The sequence below is a fragment of the Delphinus delphis genome, chromosome 13 (assembly GCF_949987515.2).
Source record: "Delphinus delphis chromosome 13, mDelDel1.2, whole genome shotgun sequence".
Taxonomy (NCBI): Eukaryota; Metazoa; Chordata; class Mammalia; order Artiodactyla; family Delphinidae; genus Delphinus; species Delphinus delphis.
The window spans coordinates 7,392,335-7,420,054 of NC_082695.1; the positions used below are offsets into that span (position 1 = coordinate 7,392,335).

At 42.8% G+C, this 27,720-nt stretch overlaps 1 protein-coding gene across 2 annotated transcripts; it reads left to right on the forward strand.

Moving 5' to 3' along the window:
* Window positions 1–11: 11 nt before the first annotated feature.
* VPS33A (VPS33A core subunit of CORVET and HOPS complexes) lies at window positions 12–27,693 on the forward strand. Of its 2 annotated transcripts, none has more exons than XM_060027969.1 (13): window positions 12–152; window positions 2,640–2,705; window positions 3,316–3,443; window positions 4,325–4,511; window positions 11,240–11,356; window positions 12,291–12,465; window positions 16,067–16,260; window positions 17,684–17,810; window positions 18,695–18,762; window positions 20,078–20,215; window positions 23,076–23,213; window positions 25,087–25,255; window positions 25,650–27,693. In XM_060027969.1, exons 1-13 carry the CDS (start codon window positions 51–53, stop codon window positions 25,829–25,831), a joined length of 1,791 nt encoding a protein of 596 aa, XP_059883952.1. In that variant the 5' UTR covers window positions 12–50; the 3' UTR covers window positions 25,832–27,693. The 2 variants fall into 2 exon arrangements, with proteins under 2 accessions (XP_059883952.1, XP_059883953.1); XM_060027970.1 differs by having other exon boundaries at window positions 25,739–27,693.
* Window positions 27,694–27,720: the final 27 nt, after the last annotated feature.

The window sequence follows — 27,720 nt, forward strand, 5'->3', positions numbered from 1 at the left end:
GGTAAAGCCGATCCGGTTGGATTGCAGGGAAAAGAGAGCGGTGGGGCAAGATGGCGGCGCACCTGTCCTACGGGCGAGTGAACCTGAACGTGCTGCGCGAGGCGGTGCGTCGCGAGCTGCGCGAGTTCCTGGACAAGTGCGCGGGAAGCAAGGTGAGGGACAGTGCGCGGCGACACCGCTCTCCGGCGCCGTCCGGCCTGGCCTGATCAGGTCCTTGACCGCCTGGGCTTCAGGTGTACGAAGTTTCCTAGGGCTTCCAGGAGGAGAGCTGGCGGGAATGCTAAGTCGGGGAGAGGGGCCCGCTGCTGGGGCCTGGGGCGTCCAGCCCGCAGTCCGCGTGGCATCGTGATTGTTTCATGGCAGCAGAATAAGCCACCGTGCTGTCTCAGCCTCTAGTGAACCAGCTTGTGGTCAGGTCGAGGGGCGGATCTGGTGCCCCCGAGCTCCCACCCCAGACACGGGAACTGGTGATGCGGGCCCGGCCCAGGGACGTAGCTGGTCCAGTGTCCATTCATTACAAAGATCATATGTGTCGTTACAAATCATACCCTCAAAAGTATGAAGCACCAGCACCTTACAACCTGCTGCTCCCTCGGATTATGAGAAGTTGTAGCTATTTGAGGTTTTAACGTCGGCTTCCTTAAATAGTATTGTTCCTCCTGTTAGACGGTTATTAGCACCCAGCTCACAATGGAATCAGAAACCGTAGATTAGAGACTTCATAGGATTTCTTTTAAGTGGTATTACCTCTCCTCTCTCCACTTAGGATTTATCAGTCCCTCTAAGTAACTGGCAATACAACTCTGAAGAGAAAAGGAAAATTGGGGGAACTCAGGAATCAGTATTAGAAAAAATAGGACCTCAAGAGGTAGAGTGGATGCTAGAAGCAATTGAAAGAAAACAAAAGCAGGCTAAGTCCTACGTGCCCAGTTCAAGCTCAGGAAATAAATGTGAAATCTGAATGAGATCATGGATTGTATCAATGTCAATATCCTGGCTGTAATACCTATTGTACTATAGTTTTGCAAAATGTTTCCACTGGGAGAAACTGGGCAAAGTGTACTAGGGGGTCTCTGTGTTGTTTCTTACAACTGAATATTAATCTACAGTTATCTCAATAAAAATTTCAATTAAAAATGAAAGAAAAAGAAATCACACTGGAGTTTAGCAGTGGTAGGGCCCCAGAGACTACCCTGTGGGGTCATTAAGTCCTAGGTTGGAGTCCTGACTCCCTTATACTGTGTACGTCCAAGTTCCTTATATGGCCTTGGACGTTACTTAAACTTTCTGAGCCTTTAAAAATTTTCTCTTCTGGGACTTCCCTGGTGGCGCAGTGGTTAAGAATCCTCCTGCCAATGTAGGGGGCACGGGTTTGAGCCCTGGTCCGGGAAGATCCCACGTGCTGTGGAGCAACTAAGCCCATGCACCACAACTACTGAGCCCACGTGCCACATCTACTGAAGCCGGTGTGCTTAGAGCCCGTGCTCCGCAACAAGAGAAGCAGCCACAATGAGAAGCCCCCGCACTGCAACGAAGAGTAGCCCCTGCTCGCCGCAACTAGAGAAAGCCCGCATGCAACAAGACCCAAAGCAGCCAAAAATAAAAATTAATTAGTTTAAAAAATAAAGTACACAATTCAATTTAAAAAAATTTCCTCTTCTGTCAAAATAAGATTTGTAATACCTATATCAGAGGTTTTAATTTTTATAATTCGATTATATGATACTTACATATAAAATACAAGTTGAGGACTTCCCTGGTAGTGCCGTGGTTAGGAATCCGCCTGCCAATGCAGGGGACACGGGTTCGAGCCCTGGTTCATGCCGCAGAGCAACTAAGCCCTTGTGCCACAACTACTGAGCCTGCGCTCTAGAGCCCGTGAGCCACAACTACTGAGCCCGAGTGCTACAACTACTGAGCCCGAGTGCCACAACTCCTGAAGCCCGTGCACCTAGAGCCTGTGCTCCGCAACAAGAGAAGCCACCGCGATGAGAAGCCATAGCCCCCGCTCGGGAGAAAAAGCCTGCGTGCAACAAGAAAGACCCAATGCAGCCAAAAATAACTTAATTAATTAATTAAAAAATAAGATAGGGCTTCCCTGGTGGCGCAGTGGTTGAGAGTCCGCCTGCCGATGCAGGGGACACGGGTTCATGCCCCGGTCCGGGAAGATCCCACATGCCGTGGAGCGGCTGGGCCCGTGAGCCATGGCCAATGAGCCTTCGTGTCCGGAGCCTGTGCTCTGCAACGGGAGAGGCCACAACAGTGAGAGGCCCGTGTACCACAAAATAAATAAATAAATAAATAAATAATAAAAGTTGAGTTGTTGCAATTGGCAGTTTCCATATGGTTCAGTCTAATAATAATACCATGGCACAGATACACAGCAAAGTACCGTCCTTGTTTCCTTTGAGGACAGTGACTTGGTCTTAACTTTCCCATTTACCACCAGTAACATCACTTACCCTGATGCTATTTTTTTAAGACCTGTAGGATATGAATGTGGCCAGAGCCAGTTACAATCTTTGTTAATTCAGACTTTGAGGCCAATAGTCCTACTACGTATGACTGCTATTTTCTGTTGGTATTGTTGAAATTCCTGATATTAACTGTAATGAGAGAATGTTTCTCCCCTCTTACAGGCAATAGTTTGGGATGAGTACCTCACAGGACCATTTGGCCTGATTGCACAGTATTCACTACTGAAGGTAAATGAGCTATTTGGGTTTTGTTCAGGGATTGATAATTCTGTACTTTAGGGACCTCCCTGGCAGTCCAGCTATTAAGACTCTGCGCTTCCACTGCAGGGGGCGAGGCTTCAATCCCTGATCTGGGAACTAAGATCCCGAATGCCGTGAGTTGTGGCCATAAATTTAAAAATTAAATTAAATTTAATTAAAAAAAATAATAATTCTGTACTTTAGTAATAATAATAAGTTTACATTTCCTCCTGAGTAGTTGGCTTGCAAGGCTGTTTGGTTTTTATGAACACCGATACCAATGCCTGGCTAACATTTTGTATACAGCAGTCCTTCAGCTGATGATTCTATACTGATCCTAATTACTAGCATTGTATTATGTGACTGTTACCTGGTGTCTTTGATAGTGCATCACGTGACAGTCATTTAAATTCAGCTACAGTAGCAGTGACTTCGTCCTGAAACCTTGTCCTTTACACAGCTGGCTTTGGGAAATCTAAATTTTGATAACAAAGTATTGATGTACATTTGACTGGGAGTGTTTATGATGTCTGAGTCTGGATACCATACGTAAATTTCAGGGGTTTTGTTAACCTTTTGTGTGTGTGTGTTTTCCTAGGAACATGAAGTGGAAAAAATGTTCACACTTAAAGGAAGTCGTTTGCCAGCAGCTGATGTCAAGAATATTATTTTTGTTGTCAGACCCAGGCTAGAATTGATGGATATAATCGCTGAAAATGTGCTTAGGTATCTCTCAGAGCTCTTATTTGGGCCAAAAGAAGTTAATCCTTCTCGTGGTTTTAATGTCCTGAGCTTTTCATTGTGAACCCCTTCTCTTGCCAGTACCTTGGAAAGTGGTCTTTTGGAAAAACTGGGACAGGCACGGAAGAATACAATGAAGAAAAGTGGGAAACTTGTGACATTGTTCAAACAGTTTGAGAGGGTGGTTATCATAAATCCCCATTCTTTCAGGACAGCTAAAAGTTGGACGTGTATCAGTAGAAAGGACACTGATTTTAAAAACAAAAAACAAACAAAACACCTCTAATGGTTATACTGAATATAAGGTGCTTGAATTTCATAAGCAAAGTAAGAGCTGATTAAAATTTTATTTAGCATCCAGTCTAGAGAGAGGAAGTTCTCTCAGCCCAGTCTGTACTCTGTGGTATAATCGATTGATGTGGCCCCTAAAATCTTAAAAGCATATGGGCTATTTTGAGAAGTCCAGTGTCGAGGAGAGATAGGAGTCAAGAGTGATGTTTCGTTTTAATATGAGACGCTGTGGCTGCATTGGTTTGGTTAAAGAACAATTTGTTTTCAACAAGACACAGATATCCTGCTTCAGTAAACCTGAGAGCTTTAATGCCCCCATAAATAGTTTAAGAGAAAGCTAGAAAATGCAAATACCGGCTATGAATCAACGCTTTCCTGTCAGGGAAAAAAAAAGAGAGAGAGAGAGAGTGAGAAAGCGACTGTTAACAGTTTGGGTCTGAAAGTCAATGTTCATTTGTTTATCTAGCCAGCATTTATTTAGTGCCTCCTGTGTGCCCGGCAGTTTGAATAAAGTAAGTGAAAGAGTCTGTGACTCTAAAGAGCTTGTAAGCTAACAAATGTTCCTTCTTTTGCAGTGAAGACAGACGTGGCCCAGCAAGAGATTTCCACATTTTGTTTGTGCCACGACGTAGCTTATTGTGCGAACAGCGGTTGAAGGATCTGGGTGTTTTGGGATCCTTTATTCATAGGGAGGAGTACAGCCTAGATCTCATTCCATTTGATGGGGATCTCTTATCCATGGAATCAGAGGGTGCTTTCAAAGTAAGTTTGGCGTTTTCTTTTTTAACGTCAGGCTTTAATTTTTGCCAAATTTGTGAACATGATGGTCATGTTAATCTCAGGTGTACAAGCAAAGTGATTCAGTATTTTTTGCAGATTATATTCCATTATAGGTTATTACAAGATATTAGGTGTAATTCCCTGTGCTATACAGTAAATCCTTGTTGCTTATCTATTTTATGTATTCTAGTTTGTATCTGTTGATCCCATACCCCTAATTTGTCCCTCCCCCCTTCCACTCCCCACCGGTAACCGCTAGTTTGTTTTCTGTTTCTGTGCGTCGGTCTCTGTTTTGTGTATACATTCATTTGTATTATTTTTTTAGATTCCACATATGAGTGATGTTATGTAGTATTTGTCTTACTTCACTAAGCATAATATTCTCTAGGTCCATCCATGTTGCTGCAAATGGCAATATTTCATTCTTTTTAGTTTTTTAAGGAACCTCCATACTGTTTTCCAGTGGCTGCACCAATTTACATTCCCACCAACAGCGTAGCAGGGTTCCCTTTTCTCCACACCCTCTCCAGCATTTATTATTTGTAGACTATTTTTTTAAATTAATTTTTATTGGAGTATAGTTGCTTTACAATGTTGTGTTAGTTTCTGTTGTGTAGCAAGGTGAATCAGCTATACGTACACATATATCCCCTCTTTTGGGGATTTCCTTGTAGGTTCTCATTAGCTATCTATTTTATACATAGTGGTGTATATATGTCAGTCTCAATCTCCTAATTCATCCCACCCTCCCTCCCCCCGCCTTCGTATCCATATGTTTATTCTCTACATCTGTGTCTCTGTTTCTGCTTTGCAAATAACTGATGGCCATTCTGACCAGTGTGAGGTGATGCCTCATCGCAGTTTTGATTTGCATTTCTCTAATAATTAACGATGTTGAGCATCTTTTCATGCGCCTATTGGCCATCTGTGTGTCTTCTTTGGAGAAATGTCTATTTAGGCCTTCTGCCTATTTTTTGATTGAGTTGTTTAGTTTTTTGTTATGGAGTTGTAGGAGCTGTCTGTATATTTTGGGAATTAAGCCCACGTCGGTCACATCATTTGCAAATATTTTCTCCCAGTCTATAGGTTGTCTTTTCGTTTTGTTTATGGTTTCCTTTATTGTGCAAAAGCTTATAAGTTTGGTTAGGTCCCGTTTGTTTATTTTTGCTTTTATTTCTATTGCCTTGGGAGACCGACCTAAGAAAACATTGGTATAATTTATGTCAGAGAATGTCTTGCCTATGTTCTCTTCTAGGAGTTTTATGGTATCATATATTATATTTAAGTCTTTAAGCATGGCACGTTTTTAGAACTGGGCATTTATCTTTTCGTTATAAGAGTTTTAAGAATTCTTAATATATTCTGGATGCAAGTCTCTTACCAGATATTTGATTTGCAAATATTTTCTCCCATTCTGTGGGTTCTTTTCACTTTTTGGTGAAAGGGATATCTCAATGCACCAAAGATTTTAACTTTGATGACGTTCGATTTATCTTTTTTTCTCTTGTTGCTTATGCTTTTGGTGTCGTATCTGATCTAAGGTCACGAATTTACTCCTATGTTTTCTTCAAAGAATTTTACGATTTTGGTCCTACATCTAGGTCTTTGATGGGTTTTGAGTTTATTTTTATCTGATGTGAGGTCGGGGTCCAACTTCCTTCTGCATGTGCAGATATGCATGTGGATATCCATGTGTTCCAGCACCATTTGCTGAAAGAGTATATTTTCCTCAGTTAATTGTCTTGGTACCCTTGTCGAAAATCAGCTGTCCCTAAATGTGTTTATTTCTGGTGTCTCAGCTCTACCCCATTGATCAGTATGTCTGTCCTTAATGCCAGTAACACACTGTCTTGATAAATGTAACTTTGTAGTAAGCTGTGAAATTTGGAGGTATGAGCCCTTCAAAGTAGTATATCACTTTTTTTCTTTCAGTTTGTGTTGTTTTAGTCTTAATAAATCCTTCTCTACCTGAAGACATAGAAAATCTTGTATTTTCCTTTAAAAGTTTTAAAGTTTTGCTTTTCACGTTCAGGTCTTTAATTCAGCTTGAACCATGTGTTTGGAGTGTGTGGTGTGAAGTAGGGACTAATTTATTTTTATCTGTATTTTTCCATATGAGGCTTATTTATTTTTTCCATATAGTGCCAGTTGTTCCAGCGCAGTTTTTCCCCACTGATTATGTTCGACGCATGTTTGTTAGCGAATATGCGTATCTTTGTTCCCCAGTTCTGGATGGTTTTTCCAAATGTAATTTTATATATTGGTTTTGTTTACAACTTTATTTCAAAGAATGCTTTCTCTCATAAGAATATTACTTTATGTTGAAAAAAGTAATTTGAAAATCTTTCATAAACGTAATCTGTGTACATGAAAATTTTCTTTGAGTAAGAAAGGGTACAGAATGAAAAGTAAGCCACTCTCCACCCAATTCTCAAAATGCCATACCTCCCAGAAGCAATCACTATCACTCGTTCTTTTTTAATTTGTCTTTGGAAGTGCTTTAGGCAGCTACAGCTCATAGTATATATGAGCTTTTATTCAAATGGTAGCATATCCTATATAACTTCGGTAACTTACGTTATTCTCTTAATAATATATCTTGGAGTCATTTTCTACCATCTATGAAAATACTTTTTTATTCTTAGCTGAAGCTGCATACTGTTCCATTGTTTGGATGTACAATGATTTATTAAGTCAGTCCCCTTTTGAAGGACATTTTGTTGTTTCTCATCTTATGCTTTTAGAGGCAGTGCTACAGTGAATTACCTCATGCATAGATCACTGTACACGTGGGCCCTGTATCTGTAGGCTCTTTTTTTTTGCGGTACGCGGGCCTCTCATTGTTGTGGCCTCTCTCGTTGCGGAGCACAAGCTCCGGACGCGCAGGCTCAGCGGCCATGGCTCAGGGGCCCAGCTGCTCCGCAGCATGTGGGATCTTCCTCGGCAGGAGGACTCTCAACCACTGCGCCACCAGGGAAGCCCTGTATCTGTAGGCTCTTTACCTGCCTTTGACATTTGTCTATTGACTTAGCTTATGGTAGTTTTTGCTATGCGTACTTTCTTAGTGTAATCATATTTATCTGTATTTCCTTCTTTGAGTTATGCGTATGTGACGTTGATGCTGCTGGTCTGGAGACTAGAACTTTTGAGAACCACTGGTGTTGTGCAAAAAATTATTTGAAACTCTTTCTTCCCTAGTATGTTGTTACAGTGACCACTGCTTTCAAAGAGTGAACCTGAGGAAGAGCTCAGTGGCGCCACTGATGAATTTTATAACCAGGAGAGTTTCTTGGCTCTTCTTTTCAGCCACGTTCCCCACTGATTTGCTTACAGTAAATCTCTTCCAATGATGGTACAGATTTCCCGTCCCCCAACATTTTATATGAAAATTTTCAAATATACAGAAAAGTTGAAAGAATGGTACAGTGAACACCCGTATGCTCATCACCTAGGTTCTGAAATTAACATTTTGCTATATTTGCTTTATCACGTAGCTATAATGGTATACCCTCATGTAATTAATTCACATCCGTGTAATTAATGTGAATTGGTAGCAGCTGAGGAAAACCTGTCCTGGCATGACAAAACCTGTCCAGAGGAGAGATTTCCTGTTTATTTAACCGCTGGTTTGCAAAAAAGAACAGAATTCTTTTCTGCTGAGAATTTCAAGCCCTTGGCTTATATATGTTCACTTAAGATTCTATTTTAGAAGTCAGAGATTTCGCCTGGATAATAAAGCTGAGAGTTCTACCTAATGTTAAATTCAAGCCCGATTTCTGATAGAGTTGAGGTCATTTTACTTATTTATGTGATTTTAAACAGTGAGCATAATTTAGCTTTTCGTGGCATCAGGAGGCACGTGTAGATCTCTCTGTGCTTTGGGGCTGTGATTATGACTGTATTGCACTGCACAAAACGTGGGAATTAGAGTTCAGCTCATGGAACTCTAATGCTCAGTCACAGGGCTTAAACTATTGGGGCCTCAAATGTATATATAGAAATCAGTATACATAAAATCTACCTACCTCCTTTGTAAAAGCTGCAAGGTAGGGCTTCCCTGGTGGCGCAGTGGTTGGGAGTCCGCCTGCCGATGCAGGGGACACAGGTTCGTACGCCGGTCCGGGAAGATCCCACATGCCACGGAGCGGCTGGGCCCGTGAGCCATGGCCGCTGAGTCTGCGCGTCCGAAGCATGCGCTCCGCAACGGGAGAGGCCACAACAGTGAGAGGCCTGCGTACCGCAAAAAAAAAAAAAAAAAAAAACTGCAAGGTAGCGGACGGTAGAGGCCTCCCTTCTGAGGCGGTGGTGCGGGCGCTACTCGCTGGGGCTCTGCTCCCCCGCACGAGCCCGCGCATCCTTCCCGTCGAGGTCCCCGCGTGGCGCGACCAGGCCCGGTGGCACGGATGTTTCCGTGCAGGCGATTTTGACAGCAGTCATCATACCAAGCTATTATGAAATGTGATGTCAGTCTGGAGGACGGATAATATATAAGCCAGTTCTTGACACGTTGTCTACACGGAAACATCTGAGACCATCAGTCCACTTCACTTTGCCATTGAACACGATCCCTATAAGCATATAATACATAATTGTTGAAATGTAACTAAAATGTGGAAAACATGTATATCTTCTTCTGGCTCAAGGAATATTATTATAAAAGAGTTAAAAACTGTGGCCTCTCATTTATACAAATGGAAAATTGTATTGACTTCTCTCAAGTAGTAAGGTAAGGGAAGAAAAATAAAGTTTTCTCCAGCCCGTGCCCTAGTCACAGTACCATATTTTTTTCTCCTTAAGACTTTCAAAGCAAAGTTTAAAGGACCTGCATGATTGAATGAGTTTATGTTGTCCTTTTAATAATTTTAGAATGTCAAGTTTTCCTTGAAAGGTCTTACTTCTTACATGGTGTGCTAGACTGGCTGGTGTTACGTGAGTGAAGCGCTATAATTTTAGTTAAAATCAAAACCGCCTGCCCTTTTTTTCCCCAACCTGAAGTAAGAATTGCCTACAGTTAAGTCACGAAAACAAACACATTCCAAGTAGTTACAAGTACACCTGTTTAAAATTCATTTTCATTGGTTTGATAAACATAGAAAAACAAAACAAAACAAACAACAAACAAAAAAACTGCCAGGTATTCTATCGTGTAGGCATGTGGGACTTTGCGGTCAAAAAATATGTGAATTTGAATGTTAATGGGTATTAGCATTTGTCCCTCCAAAAATGTCCTCATGGCTTGAAATACCAGGTGATTCCACAAGCACAGAATACAGGGATATTAGTACAAATAATCATCCCACCACCAATTATAATAGAGCAAAAAATTCAAGATTAATATGTCATCAACTTTTAAATTTTTTTTAAAAAGAATTACAAAAAGAATGTCTATAGTAATACAACTTTTTAAGTTTAAAAAAATGAATACGATTTTGAGAGATATTCCCTAATTTTTTTTTCTTGAATTTTTAGCTTAACTCTGCTCTGATAGGGAGTTTTAGGTAATTTTTCAAGAAAGTATGTCTTCAGACATTCTTGAGTTGGACATGTCATATGCAGTGAAATGTTAAAACCATCAGACTTGGAAGAGCCGCCAAGCACTCTCCCCAGGCTCTTTCCAGGCACAGCCCTCCTTCCTCCCTAGGTGGAGCACATGAGTCCCACCCTCTTGTGCTTAATGCCTCCAGTGTCCCCTCCCTCCTGGCTTTGGAAGCTAGAAGCACGTTGGGAGGGTCGGTGAGGGGTGTCTGGTACAGTGTTCCATTTTGACTTATGAGTGGATGATGATTGTAAAAAAAATAATAATCCAAACAATTTCTAATAATAAAAGCTAACATTTGTTAAGGACTTACTATATGTTTCAGGTACTGGGATGAAATGTTTTACATGCAATTACCTCATTTAATCCATATACTATGTTGAATATACTCCCTTCTGCAGACAATAAATAAGGCACAGAGAGGTTACCTAAGTGGCCAAGGGCACCAGTTGGGAAGTGACACAGAGTCAGACAACCAGAGTCAAGAACCTGTGCTCTTACCCATGTAAGAACTGCTAGAGTCTCTCTTCTCACTTCCTAGCTGGTTTTGTGTATATTTTTTGGTCCCTTTTTCTATGCAGAAAAGTATAATTTTGTCTACTTTACAAAATATACCCTGTATATTTTATAAGGTAAAATATATTTTCTGAAAATGAGATCACTCTCTAAAGATTCTTCAGCTACCCCTTTCTCATTTCTCAAGATGTTATGGCCTTCATTTGCTGTCAGTACATATGAAATTGGCGTCATGTTTGTAAAAACTGCCAGGTATTCTGTTGTGAGGTCATCTGGGACTTTGGGGGGGTCAAAGAATATGTGCGCTTATGTGGCCCTCCCACGGTGTCCTCCTAGCCTTTACACTCACAACGGTGAATGAGAAAGCCCAGTCCCTGTGTCAGTCTTTCTTAATCAGTAGCTTATTCAAGAGCTGATAAACTAAGAGGAGTGCCTTCCAGAAGGCTCTGCCACGGGAGAATTGCTGCCATAGCTGCCCCTGACGGCAGAGCTGTTGGCCTCCTGGCCTGCGCTGGACCCGAGTCTGCAGCTTCCTGGCAAAGTGGGGAATTAGTGGAAACGGTCTTACCCAGTGGCTGCGTAGTCCCAGCACCAGACAGAGGTGGGTGCCTCATGCACCCAGATGACCATGACCGTAACCGGCCCTTCCTCCCCGCAGGAGTGCTACCTGGAGAGCGACCAGACCAGCCTGTACCACGCAGCCAAGGGGCTCATGACCCTGCAAGCTCTGTACGGGACGATCCCCCAGATCTTTGGGAAAGGAGAGTGCGCCCGGGTGAGAAACGGCAGGTGCTTCTGGTGGTGGAGGAAGGGTCCCCTGGTCCCCAGGAAGGGAAGGAGTGGGAATCTGTTTACAAATACAGTCAATCCTTTTTATTTGGCAATTCACCTATTTACTGAAATTTATTTGTAGCCCCCAAATCAGTATTCACAGTGTTTTGTGGACATGCTCAGAGCGGCAGTAATTTGAGTTGTCCAGTATGCATGTTCCCAGCTGAGGTCACTCAGAGCAGCCCTGTGCCTTCAGCTCATACCATAAACAAGTGTCCTTTTTGCCGCTATATAATGCCATGCGCTGCTCAGTGCCACTTTTTTTTTTTTTTTTTTTGCATTTTTGTGCTCTTTTTGATGGTGATTTTGCTGTTTAAAATGGCCCCCAAAGGTGGTACAGAAGCACTGTCTAGCGCTCAGAGCGCAGGGAGGCTGTGATGGGCCTTAGGGAGAAATCTCGTGTTAGATGAGCTGCGTTCAGGCCTGAGTGATGGCGTTAGAGAATCAACATCATATATTTAATGTGTCTTTAAACAGAAACACACATAAGACAAGGTTATATATTGATCAGATGACAAAAATGTTATAACCAGAGGTTCGCGGCACCCTAACCCTGATTGCCCCTCGGGGCAGTGGTTCGGTATTTGCTGGTTCAGTATTCACAGCAACTTTATAGAACAGAGCTACTGTGAATAACAGAAATAGACTCTCTGAACTAGGCCCCATTGAGAAATAGCTGCTGCCACTGGCTAAAGTGTAAGTGTTGGGACAGGCAGCCAACAGCGAATGCTTTTCTGTAGCTGCTTATTTCTTATCCATCTCACTCTTCCACCGTTTTTCTCCTTTTTTCACTTTTTTGATTCTTTCCATTTTTAGCCAAATTTTTTAATCTGCTTATTCCCAGGAGGGTCCCACCTGATCCCATGTTTTGTTTCCAGCAAGTGGCCAATATGATGATCAGGATGAAGAGAGAGTTTACAGGGAGCCAGAACTCAATATTCCCTGTTTTTGATAATCTCTTGCTGCTCGATCGGAATGTGGATTTGTTAACGCCTCTTGCCACTCAGCTTACGTATGAAGGACTCATTGATGAAATTTATGGCATTCAGAACAGTGAGTAAAGTAACACCTACTTTTACTAATAGGTAATCTGATAAAAATATCCAGAAGGCCGTTTTTTTAGAAGGTGCTTCCTTTTCAAGTAAATCAGAGAATATTTGAAAAAAATAAAAATGCTGACTTTAGACCTGCAGACGCTAGGATTAAATGACATCTGAGGGACTTCCCCAGCAGTCCAGTGGTTAAGACTTCACTCTTCCAATGCAGGGGGCATGGGTTCAATCCCTGGTCAGGAAACTAAGATCTTGCATGCCGCACGGTGTGGCTAAAAAAAAAAAAAAAAAATTAAGCGACATATGAGCAAACTACCATGTCCGTCACACAAGGGCTGGCTAATGTTTACTGCACAGGACTGTGCTTGCCCGCTGTGAGCAGAGGCCAAGGGCTAAATAAACAGATGGCTCTGCAGTTGGAGAACATAGATGCCGTGGCAGGCAGTTGTTCAGGAAAGCTTCTGGAAGAGGTGGACTTGGTACTGGGTTTGGAAAAAGGGGTAGAGTTTGGGGGGGTTGCTGGCGAGGGGCAGGTGGCATAATACCTGCAGGGAACCATGGGACGACCAGCTTGCTGAGGCAGCGAGCACAGCTGGGACATTCTGGGGAAAAGGCTGATACGGGAGGTTGGGACACTCGACGGAAGATTTGAAGACCTGCTAGAGTTTAGGCCCGACAAACTGTTGGGGTCAGAGGTCACAAATGTTTTATTTGGTTTTGGTCCACATGATGTTTGTCTGTTTGTTTCTGTCAGCATTTAAAATTGGAGAGAATTTTTAATAATAATCCTGATGGATGCCATGTCTTTTTTTGTTTGTTTTGTTTTTGTTTTTGTTTTTGCGGTACACAGGCCCCTCACTGTTGTGGCCTTTCCCGTTGCGGAGCACAGGCTCCGGACGCGCAGGCTCAGCAGCCATGGCTCATGGGCCCAGCCGCTCCGCGGCATGTGGGATCTTCCCGGACCGGGGCACGAACCCATGTCCCCTGCATCGGCAGGCAGACTCTCAACCACTGCGCCACCAGGGAAGCCCTGCCATGTCTTCTTTTAAATTTATTTTTATTTTTTTGGCCATGCCACATGGCTTGCGGGATCTTAGCTGCAGGGATCAAACCCAGGCCCTCGGAAATGAAAGCACGGAGCCCTAACCACTGGACCGCCAGGAAATTCCCATATATGCCATGTCTTTAAAAACATCTGAAGCTCTGGCGACCCCGAAGTCACATTCCCACATTGCAGCTGGTGCCCAGCGGAGATCCCGCTTTAGACATGCCCCTGTCTCCAGTTTACGACAGGTCCCACCACTCCCTCTGTCCCATCCAGGCCCCCTTCTCTGGTTTCCATCAGCCCCTGACCTCTATTGCCATCCTGAATTACATCACAGGGAGCCAAGGAACAGCCTAGAAGGAGAAAACACAGAGACAGAAAACAGAGTAGTGGTGGCCAGGACTCGAAGAGGTTGGGGAGTGACTGCTTATTGGGTGTGGGGTTTCCTTTTGGGATAAAAAGGTTCTGGAACTAGGTACTAGCTGTGGTTGTACAAAGTTGTGTATGTACTAAATGCTACTGCACTGTTCACTGTAAAATGGTTAAAATGGTAAATTTTATGTTATGCGTATTTTAACCATAAGGATGGATAGATAGCCGAGGGAATGGGTGAAGACACAGCCACGAAGAGGGGTTTCCACAAAACAAAGAGTCTTTAGTGATAAAGTTATAAAAAGTCTTATTTTTAAATTATTTGTTCCAAAAGATGACATCTTAAATACTTTTTAAAACTCCATTTCATTGACAGAGGAGTTCTGTGCTGGATAGTAGGTGGGAGTCAAAGAAACGAGGTAGCAGGGCTGTTGGGGAAAAAAAAAAAAAAAAAAACAGAAGGAAACAAGGGTGCCTCTCCTCTCATGGTCCCAGAGAGTGAAACACCCAGGAGACCATTAAAGGGAGCTAGAGTTTAGAGCAGGGAGATGACCTGTGAGGCAGCCTCAGGGGGCTCTGTCTAAGACAGGTGAGAGGTAGGAGGGGATTCTCCAAGAAGAGAAGGAATATGTATAAATTCCCAGTTTCTCTGCAGCAAGTTTTTTCCATAATATGAGTCAAATATCAGTTAAGGGAAAATTGGAAAAATAAAGAAGGAAAACATAGATCTCCCGTTATCCCTGAAGCCCTACCCCCCAAACCTTGGGACAGCCAATGTTAATATTTTGGTGTATTTCCTTATAGTCTTTTTCTGTGCAGAGTTTATTTTAGTTAACAAAAAATAAATAGCATCAGCTTGTCCAAATTATTCTGAACCTCTTTTTTTGTCGTCTTTTTTTTTTCACCTCGCGGCTTGCGGGGTTCCCCAACCAGGGATTGAACCCTGGCCCTCGGCAGTGAAAGCATGGAGTCCTAACCACTGGACCGCCAGGGAATTCCCTGAATCTCTTTTTTGATTTGGTATAATATGAGCATTTTCTCAGCATATGCATAATTTTAACAGCTTAATTAAAATCCATAATATATATTATACCGTGATTTGCATAATCCTTCCCCTAATGTTGGGCATTTTAGGTTGTTTGGGGGTTTTTTATGGTTATAAAAACATCTGTATACAAAAAATTTTTTTCATATAGCATATTACTTTCTTTCGCTATATTCTCTGATGTGGGATTTTGGGGTCAAAGGTGTTAACGTTATAAGGCCCTTGATTCATATTGCCAAGCTTCTTAGAGTTAAACCGGTTTATAGGCAACTCATAAGGGCATGTGGGGTGTTCTCGGAAATGGTGACTAAGCTGGTTTGGGAGGAACAGAGACGGGAGAAGAGGGTTAAGGCTACTTAGTGGAGGGACTGGATGCTGTGCTGAGGAATTTGGGAGCTTGTTCTAGAGCGGGGTGGACAACTTCTGTAAAGAGCCAGACAGCAAATATTTTAGGTCATGCAGTGCCTCTGTGGAATCTCACTTCTCCTTTATAATGTGAAAGCAGCCCCAAATGAGACATAATGAAAAGGCATGGCTTTGTGCCAATAAAACTTTATTTATAAAAACAGGAAGTGGGCTTTCAAACTATTTTTGACAACAACCTATAGTAAGAAATATATTTTATATCATGACCTAGTACATGCACACATATGTGTGTGTGAAACTGAAGCAACATTTAATTTAAAAGAAAAACCACCCTACTTCATGTGATGCACTATGGTATTTAATGTTTTGTTTGTTTATAATGCTAATTGCAACCCACCAACTTGATTTCATGATCTACTAATAGGACATGACTTACAGTTTGAAAAATGCTGGAAGATAATGGGGAGAGCCTTGTAATTTTTTTTAAGTGAAAAACTAACGTGATCCCTGAATAAGTTCAGGAACTGGTCATTGCTGCAGTGCTTCAGATAGGTGCCCCCAAAGAAAAGTGGAACCATGATATGAATATTCAAGAGTCACTACATTCTGTACTTTGATCGTGGAAAAATCAAAACCTCAGTGCTATACTCCAGTTTTTTCTAAAGCCGGCTTCCATCCTCTCCTAAGTTGGAAGATTCTGTTTTGTGCCTGAGCACTTGACTGGTTCTTCCATTAAATGCACGCAGAGCCTTGTTCCCTTCCACTGTTGTTCAGGTTACGTGAAATTACCTCCGGAGAAATTTGCACCTAAGAAACAGGGCGATGGTGGTAAGGACCTTCCCACGGAAGCAAAGAAGCTTCAGCTGAATTCTGCGGAGGAGCTGTATGCTGAGATCCGAGATAAAAACTTCAATGCAGTGGGCTCCGTGCTTAGCAAGAAAGCAAAGGTGATCTCTGCAGCGTTTGAGGTGAGACGGTTTGGTTGTCATCCTGATTCTGGCTAGACTGCCCACCCCACGAAGGAAGGAAGAGCTGCCAGAAGTGCAGCCACTAAGCAGAGCTGCAGTTCTCATCCTAAGAAACTGCGGACTCAGCCATTGGAGGACCCAAGATTTTCTTTTTAAACTTCTTCCCAGATCCATGAGAAAAGGTGTTAAGTTTTTCTTCTCCTTTTGGGGGAGAAAGGGGTAGTGTTTGCAGTTTACAAGCTTTCACCATAAATATTTGTTTTACCTTCCTTTTAATTATTTCCTATCTCACTTAAGAGGAAGGCAGCTGTAAAAAAAAAAAAAAAAAAAGGAAGCCAGCTGTACTCTAAATAATCCTCCATAATAGAACTTGCAATTTGGGCCAAAAGCTCCCAGTTTAGCCAACATGCAGAGGAACCCTGAAGATAAGATAGGTGATAATAAGAGTGAAATCCCAGCAGCCCAGAGCTTTTAAATTGGCGGCTTCATCATCACCTTCCTGCCTCCTGTTGTCCCACCACTGATTTATTCTTGGTTAAAGCTCATTTTTGAAACATGCGAATTCAGTAAGATGCTGAACTCTGTGTATTTAATCTTTGGAAACAAATTGGGAGAATTTTTGAAGGCTGATTTTTTTTTACTGAGTGTGTATTCCAGGTTTCATCTTTCTTAGGAATTGTGTTTGCTAATTGATTTTCTTCAAATTTCTGAAGTTACTTTTGGCTTAAATTACTAAATTTTGCACAAAAAAAAATTTTCTCATCACCCAGGAAGGTTCTCTTTATTCATGGACAGTATTCAAGATTGAGTTCAGCAGTAGGAATGGATTTTTTTCTATTATGGAGGAAATGTTTTGCCATTTATGTTCCCCTCTTAACATGTCTTTGTTTTAATTTTTTTACTCAGAAATGTTTGTGGACAACCTAGTACTGTCCCCCACAAATACTAATCACAATATGATCTGATGCCTGGAAAGAAAAAACATTAGGCATTTGCTCCCTTAAAAAGTACTAATGCGGGCTTCCCTGGTGGCGCAGTGGTTGAGAGTCCGCCTGCCGATGCAGGGGACACGGGTTCGTGCCCCGGTCCAAGAAGATCCCACATGCCGCGGAGCAGCTGGGCCTGTGAGCCATGGCCGCTGAGCCTGCGCGTCCAGAGCCTGTGCTCCGCAACAGGAGAGGCCACGACAGTGAGAGGCCCGCGTACCGCAAAAAAAAAAAAAAAAAGTACTAATGCAGTGAACGCGAACAACGAGCCTATCTTTTCTGTTTTTCTGGGTCATGTTGGAGGTGGGTTTGGCCTGATTTATTTGTATTCTGTTCTTTCTCATTAGTATAAATTAAATGTCCTCTAAGCAATACAAAGAACAGAGCACTTAAAATATTTTCCCCGCTCAACGGTTCTGCTGTTTTCCGTGTTTCAGGAGAGGCACAACGCCAAGACCGTTGGGGAGATCAAGCAGTTCGTTTCACAACTGCCCCACATGCAGGCAGCAAGGGGCTCCCTCGCAAACCACACCTCGATTGCAGAGCTAATCAAAGATGTAACTAGTGAGTATCCTTGGGAATGATCGTGCTCACCTGGGGCTGACTTGCATGCACTATGACTGACACCGTGATCATTGGCACCACAGTACTCCCTTGGGAAGGTCAGCTCTGTTTTAACACTGTATGTTATTCTCAGTGTTATGTATTCGAATGTTTATAGTCAAAAATGTTCCCTTTGTGGTGAACTCAATTTTTTTCATTATTAAAATCACGTAATCATATGATAAAATATTTGGAATGTCAAAAAGAGAAAAAAATTCTTCCCATAACATGAGGCGGTTAATTTTTTCAGTCTGGTTTTTTTCCTGTTGTTAAGGATTACTTAATTAGAGCAGCATCATGTTTCTGTTTTAGTTCTTGTTTTTCTCTTGAAGACTCTCTGCAGAATTGGTAGAGAGCATATGTTAAGTATTTTGAAAGAGCTTGGAAGATGTGTTTACTCATTAAAACACAGGCTGTAAAAGCTGAGCTGGAGATTGTTCCATGCCCTGTTTTAATAAAGTATACTTTGAATCTTATATAAAAGTGTTGGAAAATCAGTCCATTGTTTTCATATTAATAGAAGTGGAAATCAAGTGAAACTGGGTTGGATCTGATGATGCAAGTAAAATGCTCTTTCAAAATTAGCTTTCATTGATACTGAGAAAAAATTCTTGAGTCCTTATTAGCATCCTAAGGATAGCAAAGGGGTGCAGTGGTCGACTGTTTCTAGATGTCATTTAGGAGCTCAGGGTTGAAGGGGTTTCCATGTTTCTTAGAAGATTCTTTTCAGGTGACGATTTGAACTTTTTGCTTTCTTTTGTGTGTGTCTTGTTTCTTAATCATGCTCTGTGTATAAAAGGGTTAACATTAATTTCTTAGTTATAAATTTGCTAATTCCATTTTAGCTTCTGAAGACTTCTTTGATAAATTAACAGTGGAGCAGGAGTTTATGTCTGGAATAGACACTGATAAGGTATGTGTACAATAAAACTGTTCTAACATAATTGATACTTTATCAAACGTAAGATTATAGCTAGAAAAGCAATTGCTTTGATTCCCATGCCTTGTCTACATTTTTTTTTTTTAAGATGTTGGGGGGCGTTTCCCTGGTGGCGCAGTGGTCGAGAATCTGCCTGCCAATGCAGGGGACACGGCATGAGCTACTGAGCCTGCGTGTCTGGAGCCTGTGCTCCACAACAAGAGAGGCCGCGATAGTGAGAGGCCCGTGCACTGCGGTGAAGAGTGGCCCCCGCTCGCCACAACTAGAGAAAGCCCTCGCATAGAAATGAAGACCCAACCCAGCCAAAAATAGATAAATAAATAAATTTATAAGATGTTGGGGGTAGGAGTTTATTAATTAATTTATTTATTTTGGTTCACGGGCCTAGTTGCTCCACGGCATGTGGGATCCTCCCAGACCAGGACTCGAACCCGTGTCCCCTGCATTAGCAGGCAGATTCTCGACCACTGCACCACCAGGGAAGCCCCTTGTCTACATATTTTGAAGAGCAAATGCAAAATGTGAAAACAGAGATTTTATCAAGTATCTCATATTTAACATTATCCTATGCAAGGCACTTTCTGCAGTGCACGGAGAGGTGAGACCCAGCCCCTAAAATCAAAGACCTTTAAGGACTATAATAGATAAATGAATAGATTTGCTTTCTGAGAGGATTGATCCTATAATTTCCCTTAAATATTCACTTCTATTACTAAATTTAAAATTTTTTGATTTATGAAAATTCCCATCTTCTAAAAAGATTCCTGTCACTTTATGCTGATAAATTGCTGCTGTTATGGTCACACACCCGGGACATGCAGCAGCCTCTCCCGAGGTTGTCCGTGGAGACAGGTGAGTCCAGACAGGCCGCTGGATTGCCTGCGTGTGCCCTCACTGCCCTGCACTCCCCATCGCTGGTGTGTCTCCATGGTGACGGGGGTGCGTGTAGCAGGGGCAGAGGAGCTACTTCGGAGGGGGCTTAGGGACAGTGAACAAAAGAATGAACCGTTCTCCCACTCATCTCCTTTTTTTTTTTTCATTTTTTATTTTATGTTGGAGTATAGTTGATTAACAATGTTGGGTTAGCTTCAGGTGCACAGCAAAGTGATTCAGATATGCATATACATACATGTACACACACATGTATAGGAATAGATTATGGTATCTTTTCAAATTCTCTTCCCATCCAGATCACCACACAATATTTGACTTTGAAAAATAATAGTAAATATCAAGTTCTTTAGGTCCCCAAACCAGATGCTGGTACCGGTATATATTTTGTTTCCAGGTCAACAGTTACATTGAGGATTGTATTGCCCAAAAGCATCCGCTGATCAAGGTGTTAAGACTAGTTTGCCTCCAATCCGTGTGCAATAGTGGACTCAAACAAAAAGTTTTGGATTATTACAAAAGAGAAATCCTGCAGGTCAGTATAGTTTTAAATTACTAATTTGCCAGGGGAGAAAACATCTTTTTAAAAAAATACTTCCCAAAGCTGCTATTTTGGTATAGTGTTTCCACTATCTTTTAAATTTTTTAATACATGGAGGGATTGTCCTTGGTATTCATTGTCTACTGTGTTTGCATAATAATAACAATAGTTAATGTTTATTGAGCTTTCACTATGTGCCAGGCTCAGTTGGAAAAGCTTTATGTGTATTCATTTGTTTAATCCTTACAACAGCGCTGAGTTGTATACTCTTACCATCCCCATTTTATGGATGAGAAAACTAAGGCACAGAGCAGTGCTATAACTTGCCCAAGGTCACCAGCTAGTATGTGGCAGAGCCAGGGATAAAACCCAGGTAGCCAGGGTCTAGTGCTCTTGTTGTTAACCCAACTATTCGATGGAGGAAGGGAACTTTTTGCACATTTCTGATGATGATTTTTTTTTTTTTTTTTGCGGTATGTGGGCCTCTCACTGTTGTGGCCTCTCCCATTGCGGAGCACAGGCTCCGGACATGCAGGCTCAGTGGCCATGGCTCATGGGCCCAGCCACTCCGCGGCATGTGGGATCTTCCTGGACTGGGGCACGAACCCACATACCCTGCATCGGCAGGCAGACTCTCAACCACTGCGCCACCAGGGAAGCCCCCTGATGATGATTCTTTAGCCAACTTACTTAAATCAAGCCTGTTACTTTATAATAAGGAAAAGCCCACCATTGTTTTTAAAATTCTCCCTTCTGTTTAAAAATGTCTCAGGCAGGGCTTCCCTGGTGGCGCAGTGGTTGAGAGTCTGCCTGCGGATGCAGGGGACACAAGTTCGTGCCCGGGTCCGGGAAGATCCCACATGCTGCGGAGCGGCTAGGCCCGTGAGCCATGGCCGCTGAGCCTGCGCGTCCAGAGCCTGTGCTCCACAACGGGAGAGGCCACAACAGTGAGAGGCCCGCGTACCGCAAAAAAAAAAAAAAATGTCTCAGGCACTGTTTATTTGCTATTACTAGTCACAGTTAAGTATGTTAGTGTTAAAACTAAATACTCATTCAGGTTGGGTTTTGGGGGGTTTTTGTTTGTTTGTTTTTTGCCTTTTAAAAAGTTACACAAATGACACGTGCATTCTCATCATATAACGTTCAAACAAAGCAGAAGTACATGGTGCAAACCATGACCCTCCCCCGCCTCCCCCCATTTCCCTCCCTGGAAGGGACCAATGTCAGCAGTTTGGTTTGTGTACTTCCAGATTCCTGTCTTTGCATCTATGTACAAAGAATGTTTACATACACAGACCATGGGGCGAGACCAGCTGGATCCACGTCCCAGCTCTGTTACTCATTAGCTGTGTGACCTTGGGCAAGTTACTTAAACTTCTCTATAAAATGGAGATAATAGTGGCTACCTCATGGGGTTATAATAAGAATGACTGAGTTAACGTATGTAAAGCACTTAGAACACACCAGTGCCCCCCGCCATAGAAAGTATTATATAAGTGTTAGCTATTATTATTACTTACTATACCTTTTTTGACAAAAATAAAATCCTACTATACGTAATAGTCTTCTTATATTTTTTTGTCCTTAAGAATAAATCCAGAAGGTCTTTCTTATCAGGATGTATAGATCTGCCTCTTTCTTTTTTTAATAGCTAATTATACCCCATATAAAAATATACTATAACTTATTTGATGCTCACTTAAGTTGGGTCCATAAATTGTGACTTTAAAGTAAAAAAATTTACATCATTCTTTGAGTGATCCAGTGAGCTGGATTTGCTGTAATGGCAAGCAGTTTTGGGGCAGGCTTCATCCCTGCCCTGCACCTGTGCCCATGGATGGTCATTGCCTGGACTTCAGTAACATGCCCCAGAGTACAAACCAGTGGATTTGTTGCAAGTGCTCTTTTTTTTTTAATTGAAGTAGAGTTGATTTACAATGTCATACCAATCTCTGCTGTACAGCACAGTGACTCAGTTATACACATAAAGACATTCTTTTTTTCATATTCTTTTCCATTCTGGTTTATCACAGGATATTGAATATAGTTCCCTGTGCTCTACAGTAGGGCCTTGTTGTTTATCCATCCTATATATAATAGTTTACATCTGCTAACCCCAAACTCCCAGTCCTTCCCTCCTCACCCCCGTTTCCCCTGGGCAACCACAAGTCTGTTCTCTATGTCTGTGACTCTGTTTCTGTTTTGTCGATGGGCTCATCTGTGCCATATTTTAGATTCCACATGTATGTGATATCACATGGTATTTGTCTTTCTGACTTACTTCACTTGGTATGATAATCTCTAGTTGCATCCATGTTGCTGCAAATGGCATTATTTCATTCTTTCTTATGGCTGAGTAATATTCCATTGTATATATGTACCAGATCTTCTTTATCCTTTCATCTGTCGATGGACATTTAGGTTGTTTCCATGTTTTAGCTATTGTAAATAGAGCTACTGTGAACATAGGGATGCATGTATTTTTTGAATTACAGTTTTGTCTGCATATATGCCCAGAAGTGGGATTGTTGGATCATATGGCAACTCTATTTTTAGTTTTCTGAGGAACCTCCATACAGATTTCCATAGTGGCTGCACCAACTTACATTCCCACCAACCGTGTAGGAGGGTTCCCTTTTCTCCACACCTCCTCCAGCATTTGTTATTTGTAGACTTTTTGATGATGGCCATTCTGACCCGTGTGAGGTGGTACCTCGTTGTGGTTTTGACTTGCATTTCTCTAATAATTAGTGATGTTGAGCAGCTTTTCATGTGCCTACTGGCCATGTGTACATGGAAGTGCTCTTTTTTTAAAGTCGCAGAAACCGTTTTCCTGATTGGACTTCTCTTGCAGACATACGGCTATGAGCACATATTGACCTTATACAACCTAGAGAAGGCTGGCCTGCTGAAACCACAGACAGGGGGCAGAAATACTTACCCAACCGTCCGGAAAACGTTACGTCTCTGGATGGATGATGTAAACGAGCAAGTAAGACGCTCCTGCTCTTCACCTCATTTGAGTTCCCAGTTAACAGGTTATTGCAACAACATACGCTACTTGATCTCCGCATCCACCTTGTTTTCTAACGACAGTTTTCTAATGCTTTGGAGAAAGTCGTGCATTCGTGTGGATCCCAGCAGGAAGCATAGGGTGCTCTGGCACTGGGTAGTTTGAGGGAGTTTCATAAAGACGGGGTGGACCAGAGAGAGGCAATGCAGTGGGGAACCCTCCCCAGCCGAGGCCTGAGGGCAGGGGAAGGGGGCTGTTCCAGAACTGGGAGAGAAGAGCTGTGTGGCCAGGCCGTCTGACAAGCCGAGGGACACAACCAACCTCTGGCAGCACCACAGAGGGGAAGTCAGGGCAACAACTCACGCTGCCATCCTCTCTCCAGTTTCCAGCTGGTGCAGAGCCCACGGGGCCGCCTCTGGGGCACAGGGCACCAGGGAGAAATACGGGAGGGTCAGGCAAAGATCCAGTACAGGGAAAGCAAACGGTGAGAAGCAAGGCTCCTCCCACTTCCAACCTCAGTTTCCTCTCAGAGGCGAGCACTGTAACCAGTTTGTAATCTATCCTTCCAGAAAGATTCTGTGTACAGACAAACATTTTTACATAAATGGTGCATATTCTATACCACTGGTCTCCAAAGTAGGGTGCGCTTTGCTTTATGTTTATTGTTTACTCCAATCTTTCTAAGTTTCATTTTTCTTATTTTCTTTTTTGGTTTTTCATAAGGGACTTTATTAGGCTGCGTCTTGCCGCAAAAGCTAACAGTCTCCTGCCTCAGTAGCAAAATTGGATTGTTTTCGTCCAGTGGGAATATAGATAATCTTAATTCCTGTGTTGTACAGCATAAGTCATAGATTAGTTCAGCTCTTCACAACGCTGACCTCTTTCCCCACCCCACCCACCACTTAACACTGTATCTTGAAGAGCCTTCTGTGATCTCCTCATTCTTTTAAGTTCTTTTTAATTGCTACATAGGGACTTCCCTGGCGGTCCAGTGGTTAGGACTCTGAGCTTCCACTGCACGGGGCCTGGGTTCGATCCCTGGTCGGGGAACTAAGATCCCTCAGGCTGAGTGCCAAGGCCAAGAATAAAATAATTTTTTTTTTTTTTGCGGTACGCGGGCCTCTCACTGTTGTGGCCTCTCCCGTTGCGGAGCACAGGCTCTGGACGCGCAGGCTCAGCGGCCATGGCTCACGGGCCCAGCCGCTCCGCGGTATGTGGGATCTTCCCGGACCGGGGCACGAACCGGCGTCCTCTGCATCGGCAGGCGGACTCTCAACCACTGCACCACCAGGGAAGCCCTAAAATAATTTTTTTAATTAATTGCTACCTAGTGGTTTTTCAGATACATCTTATTTTATGATTTATCAGATTTCTACTGATAGAAATTCAGGTCATTTGCAGTCCTTTGCTAGTTCGCACAGTGTTGCAGTTAATATCTTTGTGCTTTGGTCTTTTGTCCTCTAGAGTACAAGTCCCTCTGTGGGATAAGTGTCTGAAAGTGGAATTGCCGTGTTCAAGGGTTATATTCTCGGCTAGGGAGTTCCACTTTACCGTCCAAGAAGTTTCTTGCCAAACCAAGTAACAATTTTTCATCTTCAGTACCTATAGATGCTTTGAGTGGCTGTTGAAGATTTGAGTCAAAAGTGAACCTTTGGCTGCTAAGAACAGAGCCCAGCAGGGGTGGATTGGAACAGGATATTTCAATATTGGAGCAGGCTATTTCGGGGGTTTGTGTTTCTGCCTTCAAAGCCAAATCAAATAATTTTGGGTTACCCCACAAGCCACAGTTAGGCGGCTATATGTCTCTCTCTCGCTCTCTCTACAGGCCTTTTTTCCTTTAATTATTTAACAGAATCCCACGGACATATCGTATGTGTACAGTGGTTATGCCCCTCTCAGTGTGCGCCTAGCCCAGCTGCTTTCCCGGCCTGGCTGGCGGAGTATTGAGGAAGTTCTGCGCATCCTCCCAGGGCCCCACTTTGAGGAACGGCAGCCGTTGCCCACAGGGCTACAAAAGAAACGTAAGTCCACGGCCCGTATCCACAGATGATTATGTAGTGTTAGTGTGCTTTTCATGTATTACGCAATTGCTTTGTAAAATACATTTGTAAAGTACTTAGGAGTCAGAGTCCGATATACATACCTCTTTTGTTAGTTGTGAATTATATTGTAAGCGCTAGAACCCATTACTCCCTCAGGAGAAGCCGCTTTCAACCTCTGAACTGAGGATCTCAGAAGTTAGAAAAAACATAGAGATCAAAATCATGGTCCTGAGTTTCAAATGAATTGTCTGTACCAAGACATATATGACTACTTTTCCTTAGGAGTGGTGTAATTTTTTTAAGGGGTGGGGAGAGGAGCATCAATAATAATTCTGTAAGCATCAATAAACATTCTGAAATGTTTATATCTTAGGTCAACCGGGAGAAAACCGCGTCACTCTGATATTTTTCCTCGGGGGTGTAACCTTTGCTGAAATTGCTGCCCTGCGATTTCTTTCCCAGCTGGAAGATGGAGGTACAGAATATGTCATCGCCACCACTAAGCTAATAAACGGGGCCAGCTGGATAGAGTCGCTAATGGAAAAACCTTTCTAGGGCGTTCAAAGGAGACTTACCGGTGAACTGCAGAATAAACGACTCCTTTGAAGAAGTTGCTGGAAGGAAGTACAACCCCATGGAGGAATAATATGAGAATACAGAATTTACTTTGGGGTCAGCTTCTTAAATTATGCTGTTTTCTCCTTTCTGCTTGTCTTTTGTGTTCCTAATTTCTTAAAGAAAGAAGAATGGAAGAGAATCAGCCAGGGTAAAAGACATAACAGTTTTTAATGTTCTGAGCTCAGGATCTTCATTAGAGACCTCTGGAAATATATTAAGGATGGTGGGATGGATAATCTATACAGCCACACAGATGGGTCCAGTTCTTAAGAAAGCAGGGACCAAGCAGGTAAAAATGAAAATAAAAGTGGAAGGTCCGACCCCTAATAAATAGTGCTGAATTTCTTAAAGGTGCATCATGCCTAGGACAGTGGCTGAGTGTTGGGGGCCTAGGGCTAGTGTTATCACTGAGTTGAGATTTCTTTTTCCTGCAGAACATGGCACGTTACATTCAGTGTCACCAGTCTCTACCTTATCCGGTCAGTAAGGCAAGTTGTGTTCCTTCTGTTTTTGATTCCTCTGCTTCTAAAAAGCAAGAGGTTTGGAAGAGCTTCTTTCCCCAGAACAGCTTTATGATCTGCCTGATCAACTAAGTCAACTAAGTCGGTATGGGTCCCATACTTATCAAGGGCTTTTTACATTGAGTAACATAATAATTAGGGAGCAGCTTCCTGAGAATGTAACCATTCAAAGACGCGTTCTTAGTGCACGTGTTATTAACTCTAAGACAATTTCAATGGTAGATGCCTCCAATTTTCTTCCCTGCCCACCGTGGGCTGCACCATCCATCCAGTCCCACTGTGAGCGGTGGCAGCTTGGCTTCTCCAGCATCTGGCAGCTCCCCCTCCCTGGTAAGTGCCACACGTGCTTTCCCAGCAGCCTGCGGACACACCTATTCGGCCTCGGGCATTTATTTTGCTAGAAAACACCCAGCCCCGTTTCAGTCCGTGGTCCGGTGACTTCACCCTCCTCTGGTGCAGTTTGTCAATGATCTTGGAGTCCAGCTGCTACCCTTCCTACAGGAGACTGCTAGACTGCAGGACAGAGGAGCTTGGGTGCTGGTGGTGAAGTTGGAAATCTCCCTCCTGCTCTATCCCAGCGTCTGGAGGAGTTAAGGCCAAGAGGGGGACCAAATTGACGGTTTCACAGCCCTTGCCTGAGTCTCCAGCCAAATTAGCTGATCCCCGTCTTTGCTGGGGGCCAAAGTCAGTGTCCTTCCCCAGCTGTCATTTCTACTGTTAATTAGTACCCGTACATGTTTTCCTCACTTTCTTTCGCTAGTGGACGTCCCTTAGCACACTGCATGTTATGAGTAAAGGAGAAATTCTGTACTTTTAAAAAATCTCCTTAATGTAAGAATGAGGGGTAGAGGGGGAATATTTAAAAGATTAGCTACTCGAGGATTTAACTTGGCTTTGACATTCAGTATTTGGGAAGGTCTTAAAATGATTCCTGTTTTAGGAATCCTTTTTCAGCTACTTGTTATCCCAGGGAGATTAGTTTATACCTTCCAGCCCCAGCGGTTGTGAGTCTCAGCTGCTTTAGAGAATGAAATCCACCTTGTCTGTAAGTGTTTTCGGCTCATGGGATTCAATTTAAGTCCAGTCAAGTTTCCTTGGCTGGGGCTTTGTCCTGTGAACAGGTACTCAGTTGTGTCTCGTGTGTCTGCATTCACTGGTGACTCTATACTTGCTTGCTCCGAGCATAGTTAGGTCAGCTCCTAAAAATGCATTCAGCAGAAGACTTCAAAACATCAATTGCTTCATTTGTATGCAAATAGAAAGTGGTGGATAATTATATATTACACGCCTTTGTGTAAGTTCATT